This window comes from Leptonotus elevatus, chromosome 5 (genome assembly GCF_054856555.1).
Source record: "Leptonotus elevatus isolate MCC_2025b chromosome 5, RoL_Lele_1.0, whole genome shotgun sequence".
NCBI classification, from domain to species: Eukaryota; Metazoa; Chordata; class Actinopteri; order Syngnathiformes; family Syngnathidae; genus Leptonotus; species Leptonotus elevatus.
The window spans coordinates 3,417,240-3,441,141 of record NC_141243.1 but is presented as its reverse complement, the minus strand read 5'-3'; the positions used below and the strand labels follow the sequence as shown (position 1 = coordinate 3,441,141).

Sequence of the window (23,902 nt, the reverse complement as noted above, 5' to 3'; positions counted from 1 at the left end):
CCGATATGCTCCGAGTACAGGATTATATAAATATGCAACATAATATCTAGTGTTTTCTCTGTGTGGCCTAAGGAGTTTGTTTAGTTTGAGCACAGGTTGGCTTGTTGTACCTCAATTTAATCAACAGATGGCAATGATGGTCGCTTGCAAGCAGAACAACCTGGGCTGGCCACTATTGGGGAAACCCACTGTGTAGATTAGTGCGGTACAGTGACGACGCTACACTTGGAATGTCCTGTGAGGGTGAAACCAGGACATCTGCCATGTGTAGATTAGGAGCAAATGTTCACTACAAGTAGTCTTATGGGACATCCACTGTGTAGCTCTTGTGAAAGCGCTATATCATAAAGTTGAGTTGAGTTGAGTAGAGGAGACACTGTAAGAAAACCTCAGTCATCAACTAGAAATGTACATTTTGTTTTTTTGTTTGGTTTTAGCCTGCCAGCAATGTCCCGTTGTAACACAAGATGAGACTGGTCGGTTTGTTGAAGAAAGCATACAAAGGGCTCCCACAAATGACACATATTACAATTAGCGTAACCGTGAATTGTATTTAAAGCATTTATTTATTTTTTTATGTAGGGATGTTCGATACCACTTTTTTTTTTTTTAGATTGGATTAGTAGGAGTATTCAGTCTTTGAGTACTCACTGATACAGAGTAAACTACTACATTTGATATATAACATTTAGGGGTGTCAGGCGATTAAACGTAATTATTATTATTATTATATTTTTTTTAAAGATTAAAACGTAATTAATCACATGACTTCAATAGTTAACTCAAGAATAATCGCAATTTTTATATCTGTTCTAAATGTACAATAAATTATTTTTCCCCTAAGTTTTCATATTCTTGTTAACATAAAATAGGGAAAATGTTAAACTAATATAAATATGGGCTGCATCTTTTAGTCATTGATACAGTAATTTTATAAGAATTCATAAAAATGAGTTAAAATTAAAAAGATGTACTGTACTGTAAAAAACGAGTGTGATATTGATTTGTGTTGAGCTAATTCTTTCTGCCACTAGATGGCATAATTGTATTTGTAAGACATTGGTGACAGCTCAGTACATTTTTCCATTTCATAGGAGCTATTTACTGCGATTGGCTGGCAACCAGTTCAGGGTGTACCCCGCCTACTGCCCGAAGCCAGCTGGGATAGGCTCCAGCGCCAGCGCCCCCGCGACAAGCGGTTAAGAAAATGGATGGATGGATGGATGGATAGGAGCTATTTAATCTTTAACATGTGGTAACTTGTGACATTCTGCACGTGTTTAAAATTGTAAAATACAACTTGACCCTAGTCTCCACAAATATATGCATTATCATTACATTTTTTTACTGCTAAATTTTGACGTGGACGTGTCTGCTGCGTTGCGAATGGAATTCCCCCAGTACAGGCTTTGCATTTAAGGGGCGGTCATAAATCATGCGTTAAAAAAATAATTAAAATTGTATTATTCAATGATGTGTTAAACTGTCGCAGTATAGCTTTGCCACGAGTCAAACATTATATTACTGGTCCAACAAATGAATTCATCATTAATAATTTCCTATGGGCCTGCACTAATGATGTTTGTTAAACATTGACTACGAATGGCGTCACTCAGCATTAATCCCGCTGACTCGGACTCCTTTTTTTTTTTTCTTCTTGATTTTGGCATTAATTAACTGGGCGGCGTGCGTATGTGTCGTCGTGGGTGTTACGACTCGGTTGTCGTTTAAGCAAAGCCGGCGTAATCCTGTAAGGGCGGATGAGTAGACAGACATGTGATGCCCCACTTGTTTGTGCCTTGGAGGAGGGGCGAGCAACAGGAAGAGGAGGAGGAGGAAGGGGAGGGTGGGCATTACCGAGCATATGGAGAGGCTTTATAGTACGTTTGTGTGGGTTGTACTAATTAGCGACTGCTCTGTTTTGATGTCATGACTTTACTGGAGTCACACTTAAGTGGCCAATTTGAGAGCTTCATACCTGCTTGGCTAAAATGTATTTAAAACTTTAAAAAAGCGCTTACCTGTAAAGTGAATTCAGGGATTTGTTTGTAAATACGTTACCACTCACCATTTCAGTTTTTCTGATTTTTTTTGGGCGGGGGGGGGGGGGGGCTAAAACCAGTGACATACTTCAGCTCAAGAATGAGTCGCCCTTCCCCTACACTATAATGATTTTTGTTTGTATCAGCAATTATTTGGCACAGTTGTGATGTGCAGTTAGCTAGTTAGCCACGTGGCGGCTTTAGAACGCCTCATTGTTAGCCATGAGTGTGTGCGCATCAATCAGGGAATGGTGAAATAAGCGAGGGTTGGAAAAAAAGTGTCTGATGTGAGTGGACAGAAGTTTAACGGTGGTGTGTCCGCTTTAGAGCGCCTCGTTGTCACAGCGTGAAAAAAGCCCCGTAATAATCCAGCCGCTGGAGTTATGTGTACACTCTAAAAACAGTTGGGTCAAGAGTAACCCAATTATTGATCAAAAATGGACCGATCCACTTTATGGTTCAATTTGACCCAATTTTCTGGGTTGTTCTATACAAAATTACCCAAGTAAAGGATCTGACCAATATGAATTGTTTTACACTAAAAGACCAATTTCTTGACTCAGTTGTTGGGTCAAATTGACCTCAGTAGAGGATCGGTCCATTTTTGACCCATAGTTGGGTTATTTTTGAGTGTAGGCATTGCATTTGAATAACTGTTAACATTATGGTGCGGAGACTTGATTTTTCAAAATTTTGAAGCCTCATTTTCTACACTTGACGATTGTTAACAACACTTTTTTTCTGTGATATGATAAATTTAGAAGACATATTTATGTAAACTTTTTTTTATAATGGTCTCTCTATATGTCATATCATGTGGCTCTTGTATCCCTGTGGTTCCCTGTAACATTTTGGTCATTATAATGAGTTCAAATGTCCGCTGATTGTTTACATTAAGGCGTGAGCTAACCCAATTAGCAGACACTTCCTGTCCTTGCCTTCACCTCCCACCCACCAGATTAACTCCACTACACAACCCGCGGCGCACCGGCCGGCTGTGCACTTTGCCCTCGTACAAGGGCGGCACACATTTGGGTTTCCTTTTTTTTTTTTAGGTCCCCTGAATTGGGGGACGGCGGTGGGGTTGGGGGGCGGGTGACATGAGCGCCACCAGCAGCACCCGACTCAGCCCTAGTCCTAACCTGCTGCAGGTGAACGAGCCCAGACGCTATGGCTCTACGCTGTCGCTGGAGGAGAGGTGTGAGCAGTCTTTCTTCCTCTTTTACTACTACAGGATGGAGGACGAGGCCGTGCTGGACCGCGGGGCGTCCCTCGTCAAGCACATCTGCGACCAGGAGGAGGTGGAAGGTACGTTCAACGCCGCCCTTTTTTCACATGCCCTCCCCTTGTTTAAAATGTGAGCGGTCATCTGTTTACATTGCTAATCCACGAGACAAGACAAAAACATACACTCTATAATTATATGTATCATTTCTCATCAAGGGTTTCATATTAATACTAACAGTATGTTTTATTTCCAAACACACAAAGGACACTAAACTAAGATAAGCTGTATGACTAACAGATGGGACTTCCCTTAGCCACAGTAGTACACTAGCGGTCCAATTCATTAGGTACGCCTGCGCCTTTGTGGCATCCAATAGAAGCATAATATCACATTGTTGCTTTTATTAAGGTAACTTTGAACACGTTAGACGTCATTATGACGTAAAATGATAGTACTGCACGGATTAATGTTAATTACGGGCATTTTAAAGGGAAAATTTGCTTTGGGTTGTGAACAATTCAATTCATGAATACATGTTGCGGAATGAATTAAGTTTGTGAACCGAATTCCATTAATACACTGTATAATGTAAACATAAAAGATAAGTGTCCATTGACAATTGCTTAGGATACAATTGTACTATCAAAGGAATATGAACAAATATTCAATATAATAATTTTATATATTTATTATTTGATACATTTAATATTTAATTTTTTATTTAAATATATATATATTTTTTATAGTTAATACAAATATTGTGAATTGAAAATAAAACACAGAAACAAATACATTTTAATATGAAAATAAAAAGTTAGTATAAAGAATTAAAAAAATTATATTTAAATATATTTTTAATGAATTTAGTATATTTAAATATATACAACATAAATACTTAGCCAAAAAGACGTCAATACGCAACACTATTTTTGACAGACTTTTTTCATTTTAGAAAAAATAACAGAAATTCGCCATTATAATTCTGTAATTTTAAGGAAAAACACTATATTGGGAAATATATTGTTGTAAAATTATTTATATAGATAATAAAATGTCCATATTGCATAGCACTACACGACACACAGTAAGAGAACTACATTACCCAAATGGCTGTTCAGTGTTCATTGTTTGGAGTGAACTGCTTTAATTTTACTTCAAGAAAGTCAAGTACAAAAGCAGTGACACGCATAGTCGTACAGATGGTTCTCACCGCACAGTCCGTGCTGAAGTCACACTGGAGTTTTGTCAGCTGTCACCTTAGCTTGAACCCACTCACACTTCCTGTGTGGATCCTCTGCTGGAATAATCATCTCCACTGAACTCAAGAGTTGATCAAAGTTTGACTGATATAAGGAAAAAAAAATAGAGGCAGCGTGACATTTCTGACACGATGAACCTTGGCAGAGTAGCTTTGGAGGCCTATTTTATCTCATTAGACCCCCGATTAAGTGAAATTTCCGCCCAGGGAATATCGGAACGCCGTGTCACAGCGTGTGGAAGTTAAAGATAAATAGTGCAGCTATGACCTTTGCTTGGAATTTAAACATTTTGATGTTCTTTCATTGAAATATATCACCCAGGGATAATGACAGCATGTCTTGTTGCTGCGAAAAAGATAAGATGCTGTTAAAGTTCAGTTAATTGCTATGTGATTTCTGGGAAAGGGAAGTAAAAACATTCAGTTGTGCTACGAGAGGAATATGATCATGTGTAAAGGAGAGGAATTAAAGTATGTATATATATTAAAAAAAAAAGCAGATTTAAGTGCTGTAATGAAATGGTTAAAACATGCATTCAAATCTTGACAACACAGCAAAAACGCAGAATAAATATAATAAAAATGATATTTTTGTACATTAAAGTTAGAAAAATATCAAAAACATATTAAGAGAATGAAATCATGGTAATGGAAATACGGTTAAAAAAAATACGAACATATAATGTATATGGTTCCTCTCATACAAAATTGGTTACAAGGCCATTTAAGGGAATAGCATTAATATTCTTGCTTGTCGCTATGCAACACCAAGAGAGATAAATTAAATCAATCACAAAAAAAAAGCTGAAAATTAATTAAATAAACTAAACTAAAACATAAAATAAAAAATGGAAATCAGTATAATAAATTAAATAAAAATCTGTTCCTTTAAAAAAAAAAAATTATAGTAAGATAAACATGAAGTTCAATCAATAAGTAAGTTGATGAAAGAAATAAAAACAAATTAAAGTGAGATAATCATCAATCTTACAATTGAAAAACAACAAAGTCTAATGATGTGTTCAGTGTCCAGTAAACAAGCATAATATTTACAGTTGTGCTTACATAATTTGCATGCCCTTCGTGTTCGGTGGCTACCTGCCAATATCATCCTCGGGCTAGTCCCGCTGCCGGTTGCCGCGGGCGACGGGTGTTCGCCGTTGCCTTCGCTCAGAAATCCAACGCGTTAAACAAACCTCCCTGCCAGGGCCGGTGCATGGGCTTCATTCAGCTCTCCAAATGAGAGAAAGAAGAGGAAGTAGTCGCACAAAGCTGTTATGGCGTGGTGCAAATCTTCCTTTCCGACTCCCTGGTTTACTCCTTCTCGTCTTTTATTGCTTATCTCATTGATCTGCGTTAACAGTCGCGTTGAATTTCTAAACACAATTTTCCCATAGAGAGCAATCACGTTTGGTCTTGTTTAACCTTAATCACAATTAAAAAGTGTGCAAAGCTAATGCTAATTGAAAATGCTATGCTAATTTCTCAATTGGTGTTCTTGTCTGTTTTTATGCCCTTGTGATCTCGTGAAGCGTCGTCAGTCGTGGCCCAAGTCCTGTTCCATTTGAAAGTACAGTACTCATAAACCAAGAGCATATGGAATACTGCACCCCAATGTTGAGCTTGTCTGCTAGCTTAAACTAAAGATGCGTTGGTTTGTTGGCTTGTGACTTTGTGCTGTTATCAAAATGGCTGACGAGAGGAATCACGTTTCAAGTTCATGTTCACAAGTGGCGTTCTGGGGAAGAATGTTCTTAAGAAGACCATACTTGCAGAGTTTACGAGACTAGTCTGCATTCTTGATATTGAGAAACGGTTTATATCGTCATAGATACTCCATTTTGTATGCTCTGTATGCATAGGTGTCAATTCCAGGTCCAAAAAGTAAAAACCCTGCCACAGTTTGGCTTTAGCCCCTAGTGCTAGCTAGCTAGCTAGCTAGCTCCCTAGCAGGTAAACGAGCACCATGGGTGCTAGCTAGCTAGCTAGCTCCCTAGCAGGTAAATGAGCACAGAAGCAGGATTTTTACTTTCTGGACCTATATTTGGCACATCTGTCTGCATGGGACAAAATGCTCTTTTTGGCTGCGGTTATTCGGTTTTGCGATTGACTTATTGACGCTTGCATGTGTTAGCACAAACTAGCACGAGCTAGCACGAGTGAAGGAGTTGAGAGTCTTGGAAAGGTAACACTAGCGAAGCCATACACATTGCTAAAGAGTTGAAGCCCTTTTTTGTGGTCGAAGGTGTGAAAACGCTTGAGCCATGTACAATTTTCAGCCATGTTTTAATTACCAACCAACCTTTATAGATGTAACAGTTGTATTAAGTGTAGGTCGATTGGTCGTGCCCACAGAGTGGGCTGCACAAGTAGTGTTTCTTTGTTGGCATTTTCAATTTGACTTATTTTGTATTCACACGTGTGTAATTGAGCCCCACATAATTGTGGTTTGGCACCCGCAGATTCCCAAATAACAGTTAACTTCAAATAAGTTAACATATTCACTAACATTCATAAGCAAAATATAGAGAATTTTAAGACAAACTGTACTCAAAATGTACCAAATCCTGGCTCCCGACTGAGATTTCTCTCAAGTCAATTCAAGCGAATATACAAGAAGGACATTCAATTTCTATTGTGTAATGTAAATTCATTTAAGTGACACCGCCGTAGTTCTATGGAGCTTTTTCACTTTGGAGTTGTGCTGAGTCAACAGTGCATTTTTTTTGGGGTGTCCTATCATAATAGGTGTACTTCAGGAGTGTAATGCTGTACAGTATGCAGGCGGGACTTCCATTGATCGAGTGATGTGGTGTTGTCCTATAAACAAGAGCGAGGTACCATCCTTGTTGAAACCAAAGCCACACGGTCAGCAGCCCGAGTGCGGGCTATGCTGGCTTGAAATATAGCCCTGAAACATCATAAACTTTCCAGCTATACCAGGGGCGGGCACATTTTGTGCCCAAGGGCCACAGTGCCCTCACATGAAGATCAAAAACTAAAGTAGAAAAAAAAAAAAGCCTAATAGAACATCTGGAATTTATTCTTCATTGAAGAAACTAAATGATCCTTATAGTGAGTGTGAATAATTGTTTGTGTATATTGTATGCCTGTCAGCCAGGATAAGCTCCAGCTCACCTGAGACTCAAATGAGCATCACTAGAAAAGGGACAGATTGATGTTACAAGATTAAACCCTTGTATTTCCACGAAGGCTTCTGAGACAATGCATTGTTGTGGGAGTGAATAATGCTTGTCGTTGTGTGCAAAAAGACCACCATTGTTGTTGTTTTTTTTTTTGGGACGTGGCAAGGGTGAGACACTTCGTGGTAAGGCACGTGGCTCCAAAAGACAACATTTGAAAGAAATCTCATATAGAGCCTTTTGTTTTGTTTATTGTGAAGGGTATTGTAGCTCAATCGTCTTTTGTTTTGGCCAATTGCAGTTGTCTTGGCTGTGTTAAATTTTTCTTCAGCCAATGATAAAAAATAAAAAAAAACTAATTTCAGATATGGTTAGGGTTTAGTTAGAGGTTCATTAGGTTTTGGTGGCATGCTTAAAAAGTGTTTAAGGCCTTTTTGCACATTGAGCTTGGATTTCACACCACAAGAGGAGCTACTGGGCTTGTACAACTTTTAACAAGTCCATGGGTAAAGAATTTTGCGCATATGATTAAAAAAGGTTTTCTAATCAGTTACTTTTTATTATTCATCCTGCTCATCTAAAAATGTATCTTAATATATTTCAAAATTGCATAAAATTTCATTTTTATGGCCCATTTTGTCTATCCATCACTGGTTATGGGTTGAAGTTAGGAGTAAGGATAGACGGATAATCGGCAGGAGCGCTGATAATGGGCATTTTGACGAATATCTGTATCAGCCTTTTTTTTCAAACAAAACAAAAAATCTGACGGCCAATAAAAGATGAATCTAAAACCATTAAAATCTCAGGGAACTATTTATTAAAATTTTCTGTTAACTTTATAAGAAATGTTCCTGACTCCTTTGTTTTTGTTCGACATTAAAACTAGAAATGTGAATTTTTTTTTTTTTTTGAAAGTTTAAGATTTCAGGTATTTTTTAATTTTGGAGAAAAAAAAAATTTTCTGTAGAAAACTATAGAGAGCTATAGTATTTTCTATGTAACTTTTTAAGACGTGCTGATACATTTTGCTAGAAATGTAAAAGGATGTCTATTGTCTCGGATAAAAAAAAAAATGCTATAAAACATTACAACAAATTCAAGATTGACATTTGTATTTTAAAAAAAATTACACCAATATCCCCCCCAACCCTCTTTTTTTTTTACTGAAAATGATTATCGGCTCCAAATATCGGTTATCGGCCTCCCTGACTACTAATAATCAGCATTGGTACCGGCCCTGAAAAAAACATATCGGTCTATCTCTAGTTAACAGTTATGCTTATGGTTTTGGTTGTGTTTAGGGCAGTGGTGTCCAAACTATGGCCCAGGGGCCATTTTGTGGGCCTCCCTCCATTTTTAAGTGGCTCGTGACATAAAGTAAAAATGACATTTGCTACTAATGAATTTGTTTTATATACTGAAGAGTTTTTGAAAAAAAATATTTACAGTTTAACAAGTAACATTCCTCTTAATAACACAGTGGTGAATAAATTAATTTTTACAAGCAGAAATAATTTCCTCCACTTTCTGCTCTGTGTCAAGGTCCGAAATGTGAACATATCACTCGAATGATTTCCAAGTAACTGCTTTAAAGATGATCATCTTACAGCAGATTGCTTCTGTTTTGGTTCTGAATGTAGAGATGGGATTCAGCTGCTGTTGTTCAGTGCAGGGGCAGATATTTTCTGGTGGGTTAAAGGGTCTCTGACCACCTCAAAATCTTGTAAAATCCTAAACTATTTGTCTTATACAAAGCTGTTCAAATAGCAGTTTTTCACACTAAAAAAAACACTATTCAATTGTTTGATAGATTTTTGGACTGGTTTTGGTGTGTGCTTGATAAATTATAGGCGGGAAAAGGGCTTGTAGCCGTGCTTAAAAAGTGATAAGGGTCAGTTAGTGTTAGACGGCATACGAAATGTATTCAACGACACAGTGCCAATTTGAGAGTTCAACCTGTCTGTTCCATTTGTTGTAAATATTGTGGGTTGGCAGGTTGGCATTAAAATGCATCCAAGTGGGTTAGGGGTAGCTCAGGCTAGGGTTGTTCTTCGGACAAAATTTTGTCTAGTTGTCTGTTCCATTTGTTGTACATATTATGGGTTGACATTGAATTGCATTCAAGTGGGCAAGGGCTCGCTAGGGCTCGCTAGGGCTCGTTCTCCATACAAAATGTATACGCCCAAACATTGCCAAGCGTCAATGGTGTCTAGATGTCTGTTCCATTTGTAGTAAATATTATTGGTTGGCACGTTGGCATTCAAGTCCACTTAAGTGGCATGCTTAGAGCAAACAGGTTTGTTCTTTGTGCTTTAATGAGGGTGAACGCGACGTCTGTAAAAAGTGGCTGTGCCGTCCGCAACCGTGCCGGTGCCGGCGCGGCGAGCCGCTATTTAGCCCAGCTTCACTATTACGTGCTATTTCTTTTCCAGTCCAAATGTTTGCACTGACAGTGTACTGTAACCTCTATGGAGCCCACGCTCGGCTCCCTCGCATTCGTTGGGAGCCACGTGAGAATATTCCTCGCTCAAGGCCGGTCAAGGTTATTTTTGGAACATGTTTTACTCCATTTCCTCTTGGCATTTGTGGAAAACTATCAACAATAGCGATACTTTTTTATGGTATTCTGACATTATTTCCTGAATAGGAACTGCACTCTTGTAGTATTGTGACATTATTCCTGTAAAATTCCAACTATTTACTATTGGAAAATCTTTTTCCGCATAATGTGGCAAATTATTTCTTGTAAAATTACAAATTTAACCTTTCTTCATAATATTATACAATTATCCTTATAAAGTATTTTGTTAAATAAAACTATTCTTGTAAAATTGTGTAAAATTAAAAACAACAACCTCATAATACTAACTTTTTTCATTAAGTTAGAACTTAATTTAAACTATTTTCTCTGTAATGTTGAAACTTTATTCTTGTAAAATTGTATTTTACTGTAATGTTACAATGTACTGTATTCTCATAAAATTCTCCTCATGTTACTACTTTTTCTAATAAAATAAAAATACAAATAAATTATTTTTTGTCATGTTACAACTTTATTCCTGTAAAAATACAACATAACTATCGTAAAATTGCAACTATTTTACTGTAATATCAAAACTTTGTTTTTGTAAAATTACAAATGTATTATCATAAAATTAAAATCTCCTAATGTGACAAAAATGTTTCCTATTAACATTACAACTTTTTTTGTAATATGACTATACTGTATATGAATATTTATTTTCATAAAAGTACAACATAATTCTCAAAGTGATAACTTCCACTCCATTTTTTATGTTACTATTTTATTTTTATATTTTTTGTGGTCTTTGTTTTTGTACATCTAATTACTTTATGTGGTAATTTCTATTTGTCTCATTCAAACCCAAAAACGTATTTATACTTTTTTTAAATTATTTATTTTTTAATGCTAGAGCTTTGATACAGCTTCTGCCATGAAGAGGTCGCTTAAAAATGGCCAGCAGGTGGCAACAGAGTATAAGAGATCACCCATGTTGCAAACAAGCTCATTTACCCACAGTTCTAAACTAAAATATTTTAATGCTAACTGCTGCAAAATAGAAACAGATACAAGTGTACTTTTTTTTCCTGATGAAAGAAGAGACTCTAATGTTTCTTTTGGTAGGTTCCATGTTGTTATAGCAATAGAACAGAATATTCTGTGGACCTTGCAAAATCCGACAAATTCCAGCAAAACAGCTGTGAGCGAAGGGGGTTGCTTCAGTAAAAATGGCTGAGAGTCAATGACTTAATTGTGTTTTTTATGGTGCTCTCTTAAATTTGAGTTGCATAGTATTGCAACCTTTTCGCCGTAACATCGTAAATGTATTCTGGCCCAAAAAATAGGACAAAATTATTCTCATGAAATTAAAACATTTTGCACTCATTATCGCTGCCTTTAAAAAAATAAATATATATATATTTTTTTATCTCTGTACATTTTCTTACTCTCTATGAGCCACATCAGAATGTGAACTCAACACAAGGAAATATTTGCGAGTGACATTTTTGTCCACTCTTCCAAGTCCATTTGCAATGTCTCAAATGTGGAAGCCTGGCAAATTACTGCAATTCTCTTGACATTTCACAATCTCCTCAGTGAGGTCACTTCTTTGACCTCGTTTTCCCCCTCTGTGCCTTCAGGTCACCACACCGTTTATATCGGCGTGCGGGTCCCCAAGAGCTACCGGCGTCGACGGCACCACCGTCGGCGAACGCCCGGCCACAAGGACAGGAAAGAGCGTCCGTCGGAGAATGACCGATCTGACAACGAGAACAACGACGAGGCCGGCAACAGCATCCTCAAGCCACTCAGTGAGTTCCCGCACGCGTCAAAACACATCAAGCCTCGCGTCCGTCCCCGGCCGTTGTCGCTGAGTCCACTTTTTGTGTCCCGCTGACTGATGAGTCGACAAGAGCGAGCGCTCGCGGTAATGGCCTCTCGGATCTCCCGAGGATGCGGGGGGGCTGGAGGGGGTTCTCGCCCTTGGTCTGCCGGCTCCACTGCGTACGTGTTGTGTTTCCAGCTGCACGTGTTGGTCTGCGTTGCTTTGTTGGCTTGAGAGTCCAGCGTTTGGGCCTCGGGCACAGTCGGGATGTTTGGACGTTCTGTTGTAGAGGCAAGAGGGCGGCAAGGTTAGGTTGGGTCAAGTTAAAAGTGGAAAATATTTCTATATGTGTGCAATAGGCTCCGACCGATATGGCTTCTTTCTTTTTTTTTTTTGACCGATTCTGATATATGGCAGAGTAACATTTCAATGCTGATTAATCAGATGATGAATTAAAAAAGATTGATTATTCTGAGAAATAAAATCATTCATTCATCCAAGAAAAATTCTTTGTTGACTTGGCATGGAGTTGACCTGACAGAAACCCAAGCCACACCACCGTGGAAGAGTACATGCCGACTGAGCTAATTTATTCCCTGATGATTTTAAAATTCTTTTGTTGTACATCCTGAAAAGTGTTAAGAAAAAATGGCCAACTTAATTCCTAGATGACGCCAAGCTCCAATGCTAACATTCAAATGATATCAAGCCACTTTTCCGCATGAGATTTCGATCTGCTTTCGTGATTGCATTGTGACTGGAGCGCTCGTTCGAGGCCATTTGGAGCAAATGGTGTCTGATTGCACATCATGGTGTGACAACAACTGGATTTGACAACGTGTACATGTCTCTTAATGTGTGTGTGTGTGTGTTTGGGGATTTTCTTCAGGACAGAAATCCAATCACAGAATAGATTACAGACGACCCATCTGCTTGCTGACGTTGACTTTGGAGCGTTGATTTATTTGGGACTGATTTGCTTCCAGTGAGGTCGATGATAAAAAAAAAAAAAAGAAGGCTTTGTGCAATTTTTCGCGTCTTTATCAACAAGTGGCATGTTCATTTACATTTTCTGGTAAAAGTGTAAAATTATCTAAATTGACATTTTTACTCTGATAAAATTACTACTTTTTCCCATATTTTTAGCCTAATAATAGCATAGTTGCATAAGCCGTATTTGAATGTTTTTGAAAAACATGAAAAAACAAAAAACATTTTTTTTATCAATTTGGTAACAGTTCCAAATTATGCTATCCGCTAACAATACTTTTTTTTTACAAAACTTTCTCTCCTCATGATTTTTTATACTCTTGAGATTACCATTTTATTTTGCTAACTGTTTACATTTTTCACACTGGTAAAGTTTTTTTTCTCTCTCTCTCTCGTAGAATTGGGACTGTATTTTCATTGAATTTCAACTTTTAATCTATTATTTTGACTTTATTCACACAAAAAATTATGTACTGTGTATGTGTGCATACTGTATTATGCAGTATATAATTTTCTGGTAATATGATATTGCGCGTACTCATCTTTCGAAGAACAAGATGGTGGTGGTGACGCTGCTTTTTGTTTTTATGCCAACAGCGTGAGGCGTGAGGAAAGTCACCACGTGTTGTTAAAAGTCAACAAACGTCAGGCTGCGCTGCGTACTGGTCGTATGGGTCACATGTTGTTGCACCTTGCACTTTTTTTTTTTATCATATAAGATGAACTTTTCTCATAAACTATCATGACTTTATTCTAATTCTTGTAAAAAAAAAAAAAAAGTTGGTAGTAAAATTATTTAAATCTCCTAAAATATTTTTCCCCATATATTCTTGTTAAAAGATGACTTTTTGTCCTCATATTGTGACTTTTTCCCCCCTCATTGCATTACACCTATACGTATATTATACGTAGCAGTCTAAAGAGAGAGAACTGCACTCTTACTGGCCACTGTTCCAAAGCCAATCTTTCATTATTTGTTTTGAAATCAAATTTGTTGTTCATTTTTAAAGAACTGATTGATTGTTGGATGGAGATGGCTTTCAAAGTTAATGAGATCAAGGCAAAGGTCGCCGTGTTTCCTCTCGTTTGGCATTTGGCCGTCCAAGCTATAACTGTTTTACCCGCAAACAATTTATTGACAGGAAATATAAACAGTGAGCCTCAATGCTGTTACAAGACGGGGGGGGGGAAAGAAAGAAAATGTCCTTGAATATTGATCAAACTTGCAATAAGGCCCCTTTTTGATTCATTTGTTCTTCTTCCTGTAATTTTTTTTTTTTTTTTTTTAAAGAGAGAGAGAAACTTATTATGTCAGATTTATTCTGGTAACATTTTTTGTTTTCTGTTTGTTTTCTTCTAATATACATGTATTTTCTTGTAATATACTCAATGTATTATATTACAACTTATTTTTTTGTAGAACTTACTACATTATTCTCGTGATAAAACATCCTTTTTATGGTCATAAAATTATAACTTTATTCTCATAACTATTAACTTTTTTTCTCCAAAGATTGCGACATGTTATGTTACTTTCTTTAGATTAAACAATTTTATCTATCCTATGACTTTATTCTCATAAAAGTATCATTCTTTTCTCATAATATGTGTTATACAGTACTGGTATTTTTTTTCTTTTCATTTTTCTCATAAAATTGCTTTTTGCTTTGTTTTTACATTCTGACTTTATCCTCCTAAAGTAAAGTATTTTGTCTCACTATTTTACGACGTTATTTTCGTGTTGTGTTCGTAATATGATTTTATTCTTGCAGCAAGCCGTCTTTTTTCTTATAAAATAATGACTTTATTTTATTTACTGGGCATATGTAACTAAAAAGACAACTTTTTTTTTTTATAAGAATATTCCAACTTTATTGTTCAAGTACAACTTCTTTCTCGTAACTTGTGATTTTATTCCCTGGCTCTCACAAACTTTTCGCGACTCCACTTTGAAACAGTCCCTCTGTAGTATCTGCGTACCAAAGTAGAACTCGGCGGGCTTAGCTCTCAGTGAGTCTCCCTTGGGGTGTCCCTCCGTATTCAAGCCTGTTCTGCTCGCTGGCCTGCATACTGAATGCGGGACTTTGTGACGGTAACGTTTCCCATGTGCTCGTCTTGAACAAGATGATACGAATCTGAGAGCACCTTGTAGTTTTGCCAAACTGCATAGACGTGGAACTATGATTTAGAACTCAGCGAGTATACTAATACAGCTGTGGAGTATTTGTAGTATCAAATATTCTACCGATTAGCTCTTTGATTAATCAAGTAATCGTATAAAAACTGATTTCGCATTATTGGAAAAGGATCAATTTAAGCAGCCTATCAATATTTCCCACGAACTTGTCAAAAAAAAAGGAGATACGAATTTACAGTAAGTGCACAGTGTGAATTTTTCCGATTGCCCGTCGTCGTTTCGCCGAAGAGTCGGCTGAGATTGGGGCAGCTATTTTGTGTAGGATGCATGTCGAGAGCAAACGGGGCCTTTTGGCTAAAGCTCGGCATCGGCGGGGCCATTCTCCCCTGCATCTCGTATCCCATGATGCCTCGCTGCCCGGGACAAAGTGCTCTTTGTGTGCGCCCAGTGGCTCTCGGCGAGAGCGCACACACGCCTTTGAAATTGCGTTTGAGCGATGGGATTTTCATTTCTATCCCCTCCGCCTCTCGGTGCTTGTGCTCTCACCCCTCTTTGCTTTCACCCTGCCCTGGATCTCACCCTCCTCAACCACCACTTCGTACCCCCCCCCCCCCCGTCCAGCTCGCTCTTAGCAACTGCTAGAGTGGGACAGTAACACTGTGCCTCTTAGCACCCCGGGCTCTTTGCTGCCTCATTTTCTCATGGATGCCTATGAGGGCTCCTCAAGGTATTCCAATCAAACATTATATTACCAGTTAGCCGCCCGCCCCCCCCTATATTGAACCTGAATGACTTCCTTCGCAATGGTGGCTATTCAACGCATTTGCCATGGCCAGTCAGCTAGCTAGCTATGCCTATGCCCCAAAAATGCATCTTTCTTATTATCGTCCTTTTTCTTAGAGTGCCTCGTTGTTGGGCGTGAGTCATACAGAGAAAGGTAGAATTACGAGGAGGGGATCCACCCAAATCCAACCACCCCCCCCCCCAACTGATTTTCGCAGCTAGCATGTGGGGCTGGTATGGCTGCTTCAGAGTGCCTCGTTGTCGACCGTAAGTGCGTGCACATCACAGAGAGAAAGTCGAAGAGCAGGGTAAAAAAATAAATATAAAAATTACGACGTGCCAGCCAGTTTGTGGACAGGACGTCGTGCCGGCGAGGCTTGCTTTAGAGTGCCTTCTTTCTACTCATCAAATGAATCAACTGATCGTCACTTTTTTAAATTTAACCTCTTTCAATCCAAGATTTAGTTGAGGTAAACGAAACAATCAGGTTACGCTGTATACGTGCGATACAGTAAAACAAATCTCCCCACTTTACCAGCTGCTCGGGAACCTCTGGGGATGTGCCAGGCGCTAAGCTAAATTGCGCCACACAAGCTGCGGTTAGCTAGCTATCGTGGCTAAACACCGACCTACCATGATGGCCCTTCTTGCCTGCATGGTGGCAAATAAGCTACACCTCTGATAAGTGTCGTTACCACATGAAAAAAAAAGATATCAGGAGAAGCCATGCTAACTGCTAAGCTAATGTGAAATGTAGAGTTGTGAAACACAAGGAATAATTGATTACTGTAGGTGGTGCAGTACACATTTAACAGAAATCTGTCATGAAGTGCATCACGGCAGAAAAGAAGCAGCTACGTGCAGCAAATTTGTGTCTAAAGAGAAAATAATACAATGCATACAATGAATGTTGTTTGTGTAGCATTAGAGAGTCCTGGCTTTTAACTTTGAGATTTACCCAATATAGTAATATGTTTTTAAAGTTACAAAATCAATTTAGATCTGCTAGGGGAGCATCCATTCAGAAATACGTCCATCATGGTTTTTAGATTTACGTATCTTAAACATTACTGTGAAGGGTTTCAATTTGTATGGTTGTCTCAATTCCCAACTGATCGTCAAACTTTCAGGGATTATTGCTAATGTAACTGCAAGAACCCTTTTGATTTGGACCCTTTAAAGACCCAAGGAGGTAATTTTTTTTTTGGAATAATTTTCAGTACTTTTCATTTGACAGGTGTTCTAGGTCTGTGTCTTAGTGGCGTCTACCTGTACCTTCCCCAATTCTGCTAAAATAGTTGATGAAATGTCAAGGACGGAGCCATTTTGATTTTGCATTATGCTAGAAATAAAAGTGCTGACATAGCAGTACTAAAAGATGACATTGGTGGATTCTTGTTCTTCACTGGCCTCGATTCTAATCGTCTTCAACTTATTGCTGATTTATTGTTGTGTGATTGTAAGAACCATATTGATTTCCACATCTCTCACTCGCAACCCAATCGTCAAGCTCTCAGTCAAAATCAATGTGGTCCTTACATTGATTTTGGATCATACTAGAGCTCAAACTTAGGTTACGGTGTCGAGACTTTTATGTACAGTTAACAGTCATCAGATCTTTTTGTGACTCTCGCGCAAGTGTTTACGGACACCCAATCGAGTTCATGAAAACGATTCATCACCTGCGACCCCATTGAGTTTTCACCTTGTCCTTCTTTTGCTAAATATTCAAATGAGAACGAGCCGGGAGGAGGAGAGGAAGCCTGAAGAATGGGCCAGTTTGCGAAGCCCTTCCTAATTGTTACCGAGGGGCTCCCGGGGGCAGCCGGCCAAGCCAATGGCCAACAGCGAGGGGGGTACGCTGGCACCGATGCCGTTTAGCCACAAAAACTCTCCCCCTCCTCCTCCTACCTGTTTCACAAAGCGGGCTGAGAGGCTCTGTCACTTCCAGGGTCTCTCATGAGGGCTCTGCTTGTGACTCGCACCTGAAGAATCAAACCTCAGGATAAAGGGGAGGGGCTTTACTTATTTCTAAAAACATGTCCAACAATAATAACAACCAGGAGGAGAAAGAAGAGGAAGCGGAGGAAAAGGGCGAGGAGGTGGCCATGGTGATCATACCTACGCTGCCGCCTCCTCCGCCGCCTCCCCCCGAGTCCGAGCCCGAGGCCCCGCGCCGCCCTTTGACACGGAGTATCTTCCCCGTCTCCGCAGTTTCGCCGGCCGCCGAGAGGATCCGCTTCATCCTCGGGGAGGACGATGACGGCCCGCCACCCCCGCAGCTCTTCACCGAGCTGGACGAGCTGCTGTCGGTGGACGGCCAGGAGATGGAGTGGAAGGAGACGGCCAGGTAAGGGCGGCGGGGGGGCAGACGGGGGTGGGGGGAGATGCAGACTGGTGTTGTTGGGTCCTCTCCGGGAGGTCCCAGGTGAGGATGAGCAGGGGAGGCCAAGTAATGCCGTATAAAAAGTAGGGATGGATATCGCAATTTCGTAGAAAGCAATTTTAGAATCGTAAAGGCTGCAATTTGGAAACAAATCCAAATTTATATATTTGATTAATTTTATAGTGTCCAGCTTTGTTCACTGCTTAAGAAGTGCAGTCCACCTTTACATATCGTTTCATGACTGATTTGCACTGTATGTTTACAACTTGGCAGAATTTTGTGAACACTTAAAATACTGCAAGTCTAACCTATTTGCCCCCAAAAATGATGTATAATAAATATGATATAGTTTATTGTAATGCAGATTAATTTATTGGTCACATTTGTTAATCAAATATACCGGAAGAGGACCTTGGAAATAATAATCACACATAAAACTGAATTTTGCAATTTGATAGTTTTTTAAAATATCGTTCAGCCCGAGTGAAATCACGTCATGATACAAAAACATTTTCATAGTTTCATTGTTCTGCTACATTTTCATTATGACCGAGCCATTCCGATGAGGGCACTTTGTAGTGATGTTGACCTACAAATTTCTCATTTTATCAACAGTAAAAATATTACTAACTCCATTAAACTGAACTTTTTTAACAAGTGATGACTGTTGGTTATAGAAATAAAACCCGTTCAATGGTCAAACTGTGGCCATCCTTTTAAAACGTTTTTTTCTTAACATTCTCAAAAGGAACCCCGACTGTAATGACAAGTTTTCTCTATATTATTTATTTGGTTGTTAATAGCATAACGATGAGATAAATTTTTCAAAAATAATTTCCAGCTTAATGCGTTTTGTAGAAACTTTATTTGGACTTACGCCGCCATTGTTATTTACGTTGCAACGCATTCGGTGCGTAATAACGTAGAATGGCGGCAGGCTCTCTGCCGAGCATTATTATATTTTTTTTTGTGCTGTCAAAATGAAAGCTTTAAATCTGCATTCAACTCTGGAGTTAAAGCTTTAACTCAGGAATTACTCCTTCGCTTTAAAACTTTTAACAGCACAATTTTTTTTTCATCTTGTTAATTGTCACAAGTGTCAATACGAGTTAGTTCAATACAAATACCGGTAGTAGTAACTTACCTCCTAAACTAACTAAATGCAACCTAACAAAAAAAAATAAAAAAATAAATAAAATAAAAATAAAATACTATATGACATTATTCTCACTGTGTACAAAGAAGTGCAAGTAGGCAAACATTGCTAAAAATCACGGAACTTGAAAAACAGTTTATAATGACAATTTTTTTTCTTTTTTTTCTTTCCCTCTTGCATAAATATGTGCATGGGGATCAAGTACGCTCCCGAATGGATGCACAAAAGGCTGTTGCTAGCTGGCTGGGCTTCACATGCAACTTGTAACTCACGGCCAATGTGGAGCTAATACAACACAGATACTTGGGGCCTGTTTAAAAAAAATAAAAAATGTTTTAATAGAAACCATTTGATGTTGTTTTTCCCCATCTAAAAAAAAAAAAAGATTACTATTAAAGGGACTGAAAAGAGTATATAGAATAGTTGTACCCTTCCGACATGCTTTAAACACATTTTAACTTATTAAAGCACTCATTAAAACTGAAATATCTAAAAAAAAAAATGCAATATAGTGACACCATTCAGTTCAGTTCATCCAAGTGTTTTTCCAAGCATAACTTTCTGGATCTTGCACTGTGCAAGATGAACAATTTATATTGTGATGTGTCCATCCAGGTGGATCAAATTTGAGGAAAAGGTGGAGAAAGGCGGCGAGCGCTGGAGCAAACCTCACGTGGCCACCTTGTCCCTGCACAGCCTGTTTGAGCTGCGCACCTGCATCGAGAAAGGCACCATCATGCTGGACCTGGAGGCGTCCACCTTGCCTCAGGTGGTTGGTGAGTAGTTGACACTCGCTGGTCACAACGTGAGGTACACACCTATACGCCCAACAAACGTAAAGCAACCTAATGTAACGTAACATAATCTGACATAACATAGCCTAATGCAATTTAACAGATAATAATCTCAAGTTAACACAACACCGCAATGTAACGTGAGGTAACATATGGTAATGTGACAGTACAACATAACACGACACAGCTATGCAATTTAACAACTTAACTAAAAGGAACGTAATTAAATGTGATGCACCTTATGTAGCTAAGGTAACATAACTAAATGTAACTTAACTAAATGTATCGTAACAAGCCATTACATAATTAAGTGTAACATAACTCAACTTAACGAAACGAAACACGATCATAATGTAACTTCATGGCATGTAACGTAAAAAATGAAACATAATGCAGCTTAATTAACAGTGTAACAATGCAACTCAACATAAGTAACTAAATGTTACATAACTTCATGTAATGTAAAATAACTTCATGTAATGTAATTAACTGTAACATAACTTAATGTAATGTAACACAGCATAATGTGTAACATAAATTAACAATGCCATGTGACACAACGCAGTGCAACTTCATGCAGCATAACACAATATATTGTAACAACATTACATAACTAAACAAAACGGAGTAAATAAATATAAGCGTAATACAAATAATTGTTATGCTGCATTAGAGGAAGGTCGGAAGTTGGACTTATCCCACTTAGTTTTTCCCAGTTCCGACCTGAAAGCGTTGGCGGCGAAAGTAAACAACCAAAATGGCGGTCCTCAAAACGCACTTTGACCTCCAGCACACTTGCCTTCTCGCAATTTTGCTTCATTTATTGTTTTTATCTTATTTCATAAGCATTCCATACAGTTCAGTAGTTCACCGTATAATTTCCTGCAGGGAGATTGCTGCAAACTGTCACCCACGTTGTGTTGCGTGAACTTATGTTGAATATTTATGAATGGAGAAAGTTTTATACTGGAGTTAATTGTGTGTTTCCAAAGGAGTCGCCGACTCGCCATTGTAGAGTGACGTCACATTGTAGCCGGAGTACTTTTCCCCCCCCGACTTCGCAAGCGGGATTTCCGAGTTTAAGGGGGCGTTCCCGTACACGCAAGTCCAACTTCCCACTTTCCTCAAATGCAGCATAACAGAACTGCAACGTAACTTGGCTGAACATTACACAATTTAACATAATGCCATGTAACAAATGAATGCATGTTATGTAACGCAGCAACATTTGCCATTATGCAATGTAACATAATGTTATGTAACGCTAAGTCAGGCGATTCCACAATACATGTCCGTCAAGTGAAAGAGCTTTTGAGTTTGTCCACAACTCGCCGGTTCGTGCAGCATTCAAGCATTTGGTGCACACTTTCTTTTTGTCGTAAGAGGCCAGCGAAGGTCTCGTTATGGTCGTAAACCCGGCAATAACTTTGTGGTTTGAGGAGAAGATGACGTCCTCTCACGCCACTACCCGAACTTGCATGAGGGAGCAAGAAAGGAGGAAGAGTTACTACTAGCAGTGATTAATGTGAAGTAATTGAGTGCACTGCATGGGCCTCTTGCTTTGAGCCCATTAACCACAGTAGCCTGTGACCCCCCCTTGCCCTGAGGCTTCGCTCCTTTCTTTCTGTCAGCGTTTCAAAATCGGATACGTCTTTTGATTGATGTGTCATGTCACAAAGGCGAAAAACACAAAAAACGACACACTAATTGCAATTAACACTTTGCGTGGTCACACACTGCTCGTGTTGGCTGTGAATCGTTTCAGTCTGCACGAAATTGCGATCGTAAATCCTGATGAAAGTTTGTCTTGTAATATTGCAACTTTATTCTCATCCAGTGTTCTGATCTTAGTATATTAAAACTTGAACAATCATATTACATGTTTAAATTACATATTTTTTCATTGTAATATTAGAACTCAAGTCCATTAAAAGTTAGGATGGGATTTTCTCTTAAAATATTTGTTCTGGTGTAATTGCAACATAGTGTCTTGTAATGTAATCATTTCATCCTTTTAAACATGGCACTTAAAAAAAAAAAGTATTATTTATGGACCTCTCATTGAAACTTTCTTGTGAAATATTAAAACCTTAGTTCCTTAAAATTTTTTATATTTTGTTGTTGTAATATTACAAATTTATACCTGGAAAAACTACAATAACAAAATTTTCGTAAAAAAAAATACAGATTTGATTCCTTGTGAAATTCCAAATTTATGACCTTAAAATTTTGTTGTTGAATTTTCTTGGAAAATGTTATGGATTTATAACTACAAAATATAATAATTTATGCTTTTATTTATTTAATATATATATTGTAAAAGCTTTCTTCTGGCATCATTGTGACGTTTTTCTCAAATTACCGTAGAATTACTCTTTTTACAATAATACCATATTTTACTAATTTTCTTTCTTACAAATATGTTTTCAAACACTTCACTTGCACTTTTGTTCTTGTAGAAAACATTTTTTTTTTTATATTACAAAAACAATCTTGTAATATGAGTATAATTCTGTAAGAAATGACTACTTTCCCCCCAATGATATTTATTGTTGTAAAATTACAAATTAAAATAAAAAGTATTCTCTGTTAAAAAAAAAAACTGGGAGAGGGTTTTTGGGGAGTTCATAATTACTACTGTAATCTGTTAGAATTATGACTTTATGACAATAGCAATTTTATTATTTCTTTTTAGAGGGGAGTGTGGGCATCATCGCTTCATGACACTCTTTTTCCATAACCATAATATGAGCCTCTTTTTTTCAGAGCTAATCACGGACAACCAGATCGAGAGCGGCCAGCTGAAGACGGAGCTGAAGGACAAGGTGATGTACACGCTGCTGCGCAAGCATCGCCACCAGACCAAGAAGTCCAACCTGCGCTCGCTGGCCGACATCGGCAAGACGGTCTCCAGCGCAAGTAGGCTCTTTTCCAACCAGGAGAATGGTAATACTCACTCGTGCCAGTTTGCTGCAGTCTCCACCGGGGTCCTCTTGACGTTGTTTAAAAGCCACTCAGGATCACCATACCATATACTGTATATACTATATATGCAGTACGCATAGTAATGCAATGACTATCAAGGCACCTAAAAGCTCTGCTTAGTCATGGAAGTTGCACTTTAAAAACTTTTTTTTACACTAACTTACAGACTAACTTTTAACATTTGTTTTATACTTGATTTTTAAACCTGACAAATGAACACCTTTAATAATTGAATTCATCTTGACATACAATGGTACCGTGACTCACAAATGGAATAAAACACTACCCCCCCAAAACACTTACAAAATTTGGTTGAGCATGTAAAAAAACAACAATAACTACGGTATTGCACTTTTTAAAAACATACAGTAAAAGCATTATCTAAAAGAATATAAAAAATTTGACTAGTTTGTACGTCATCATTTCATGCCTTTTTTCAATTGGTGTTGCGCAATCCACGAATAGCATTCCTGTTTGCTGTCTGAATGTGTTTTTTTTTTTAAAGCTTTGTAATTACTTCAAATGTCAATGCTAGCTATTGCGTTTTGCATTCTGTGTTAGCATTAAGCTAGCAGACTTTACATAGACAAAGTTAGAGAGAATGTAGAATTTTTTTATTTTTCAAAGTTCCTTCATTGTAAAATTTCA

General features: G+C 38.2%; 1 protein-coding gene across 6 annotated transcripts in view; it reads left to right on the top strand.

Moving 5' to 3' along the window:
- The window catches only part of slc4a4a (solute carrier family 4 member 4a), a 44,067-nt gene that overhangs the window by 3,612 nt on the left and 16,553 nt on the right, over window positions 1-23,902 (top strand). For 4 of the 6 annotated variants that reach the window (XM_086077220.1, XM_086077222.1, XM_086077221.1 and 1 more), the window contains exons 3-7: window positions 3,277-3,350; window positions 11,839-12,009; window positions 18,148-18,283; window positions 20,091-20,251; window positions 23,036-23,215. In XM_086077220.1, the coding sequence (XP_085933346.1) occupies window positions 3,277-3,350; window positions 11,839-12,009; window positions 18,148-18,283; window positions 20,091-20,251; window positions 23,036-23,215 (722 nt within the window). The remainder of the gene's footprint in view (window positions 1-3,276; window positions 3,351-11,838; window positions 12,010-18,147; window positions 18,284-20,090; window positions 20,252-23,035; window positions 23,216-23,902) is intronic. The other 2 variants (XM_086077223.1, XM_086077225.1) reach the window with 1 other exon arrangement.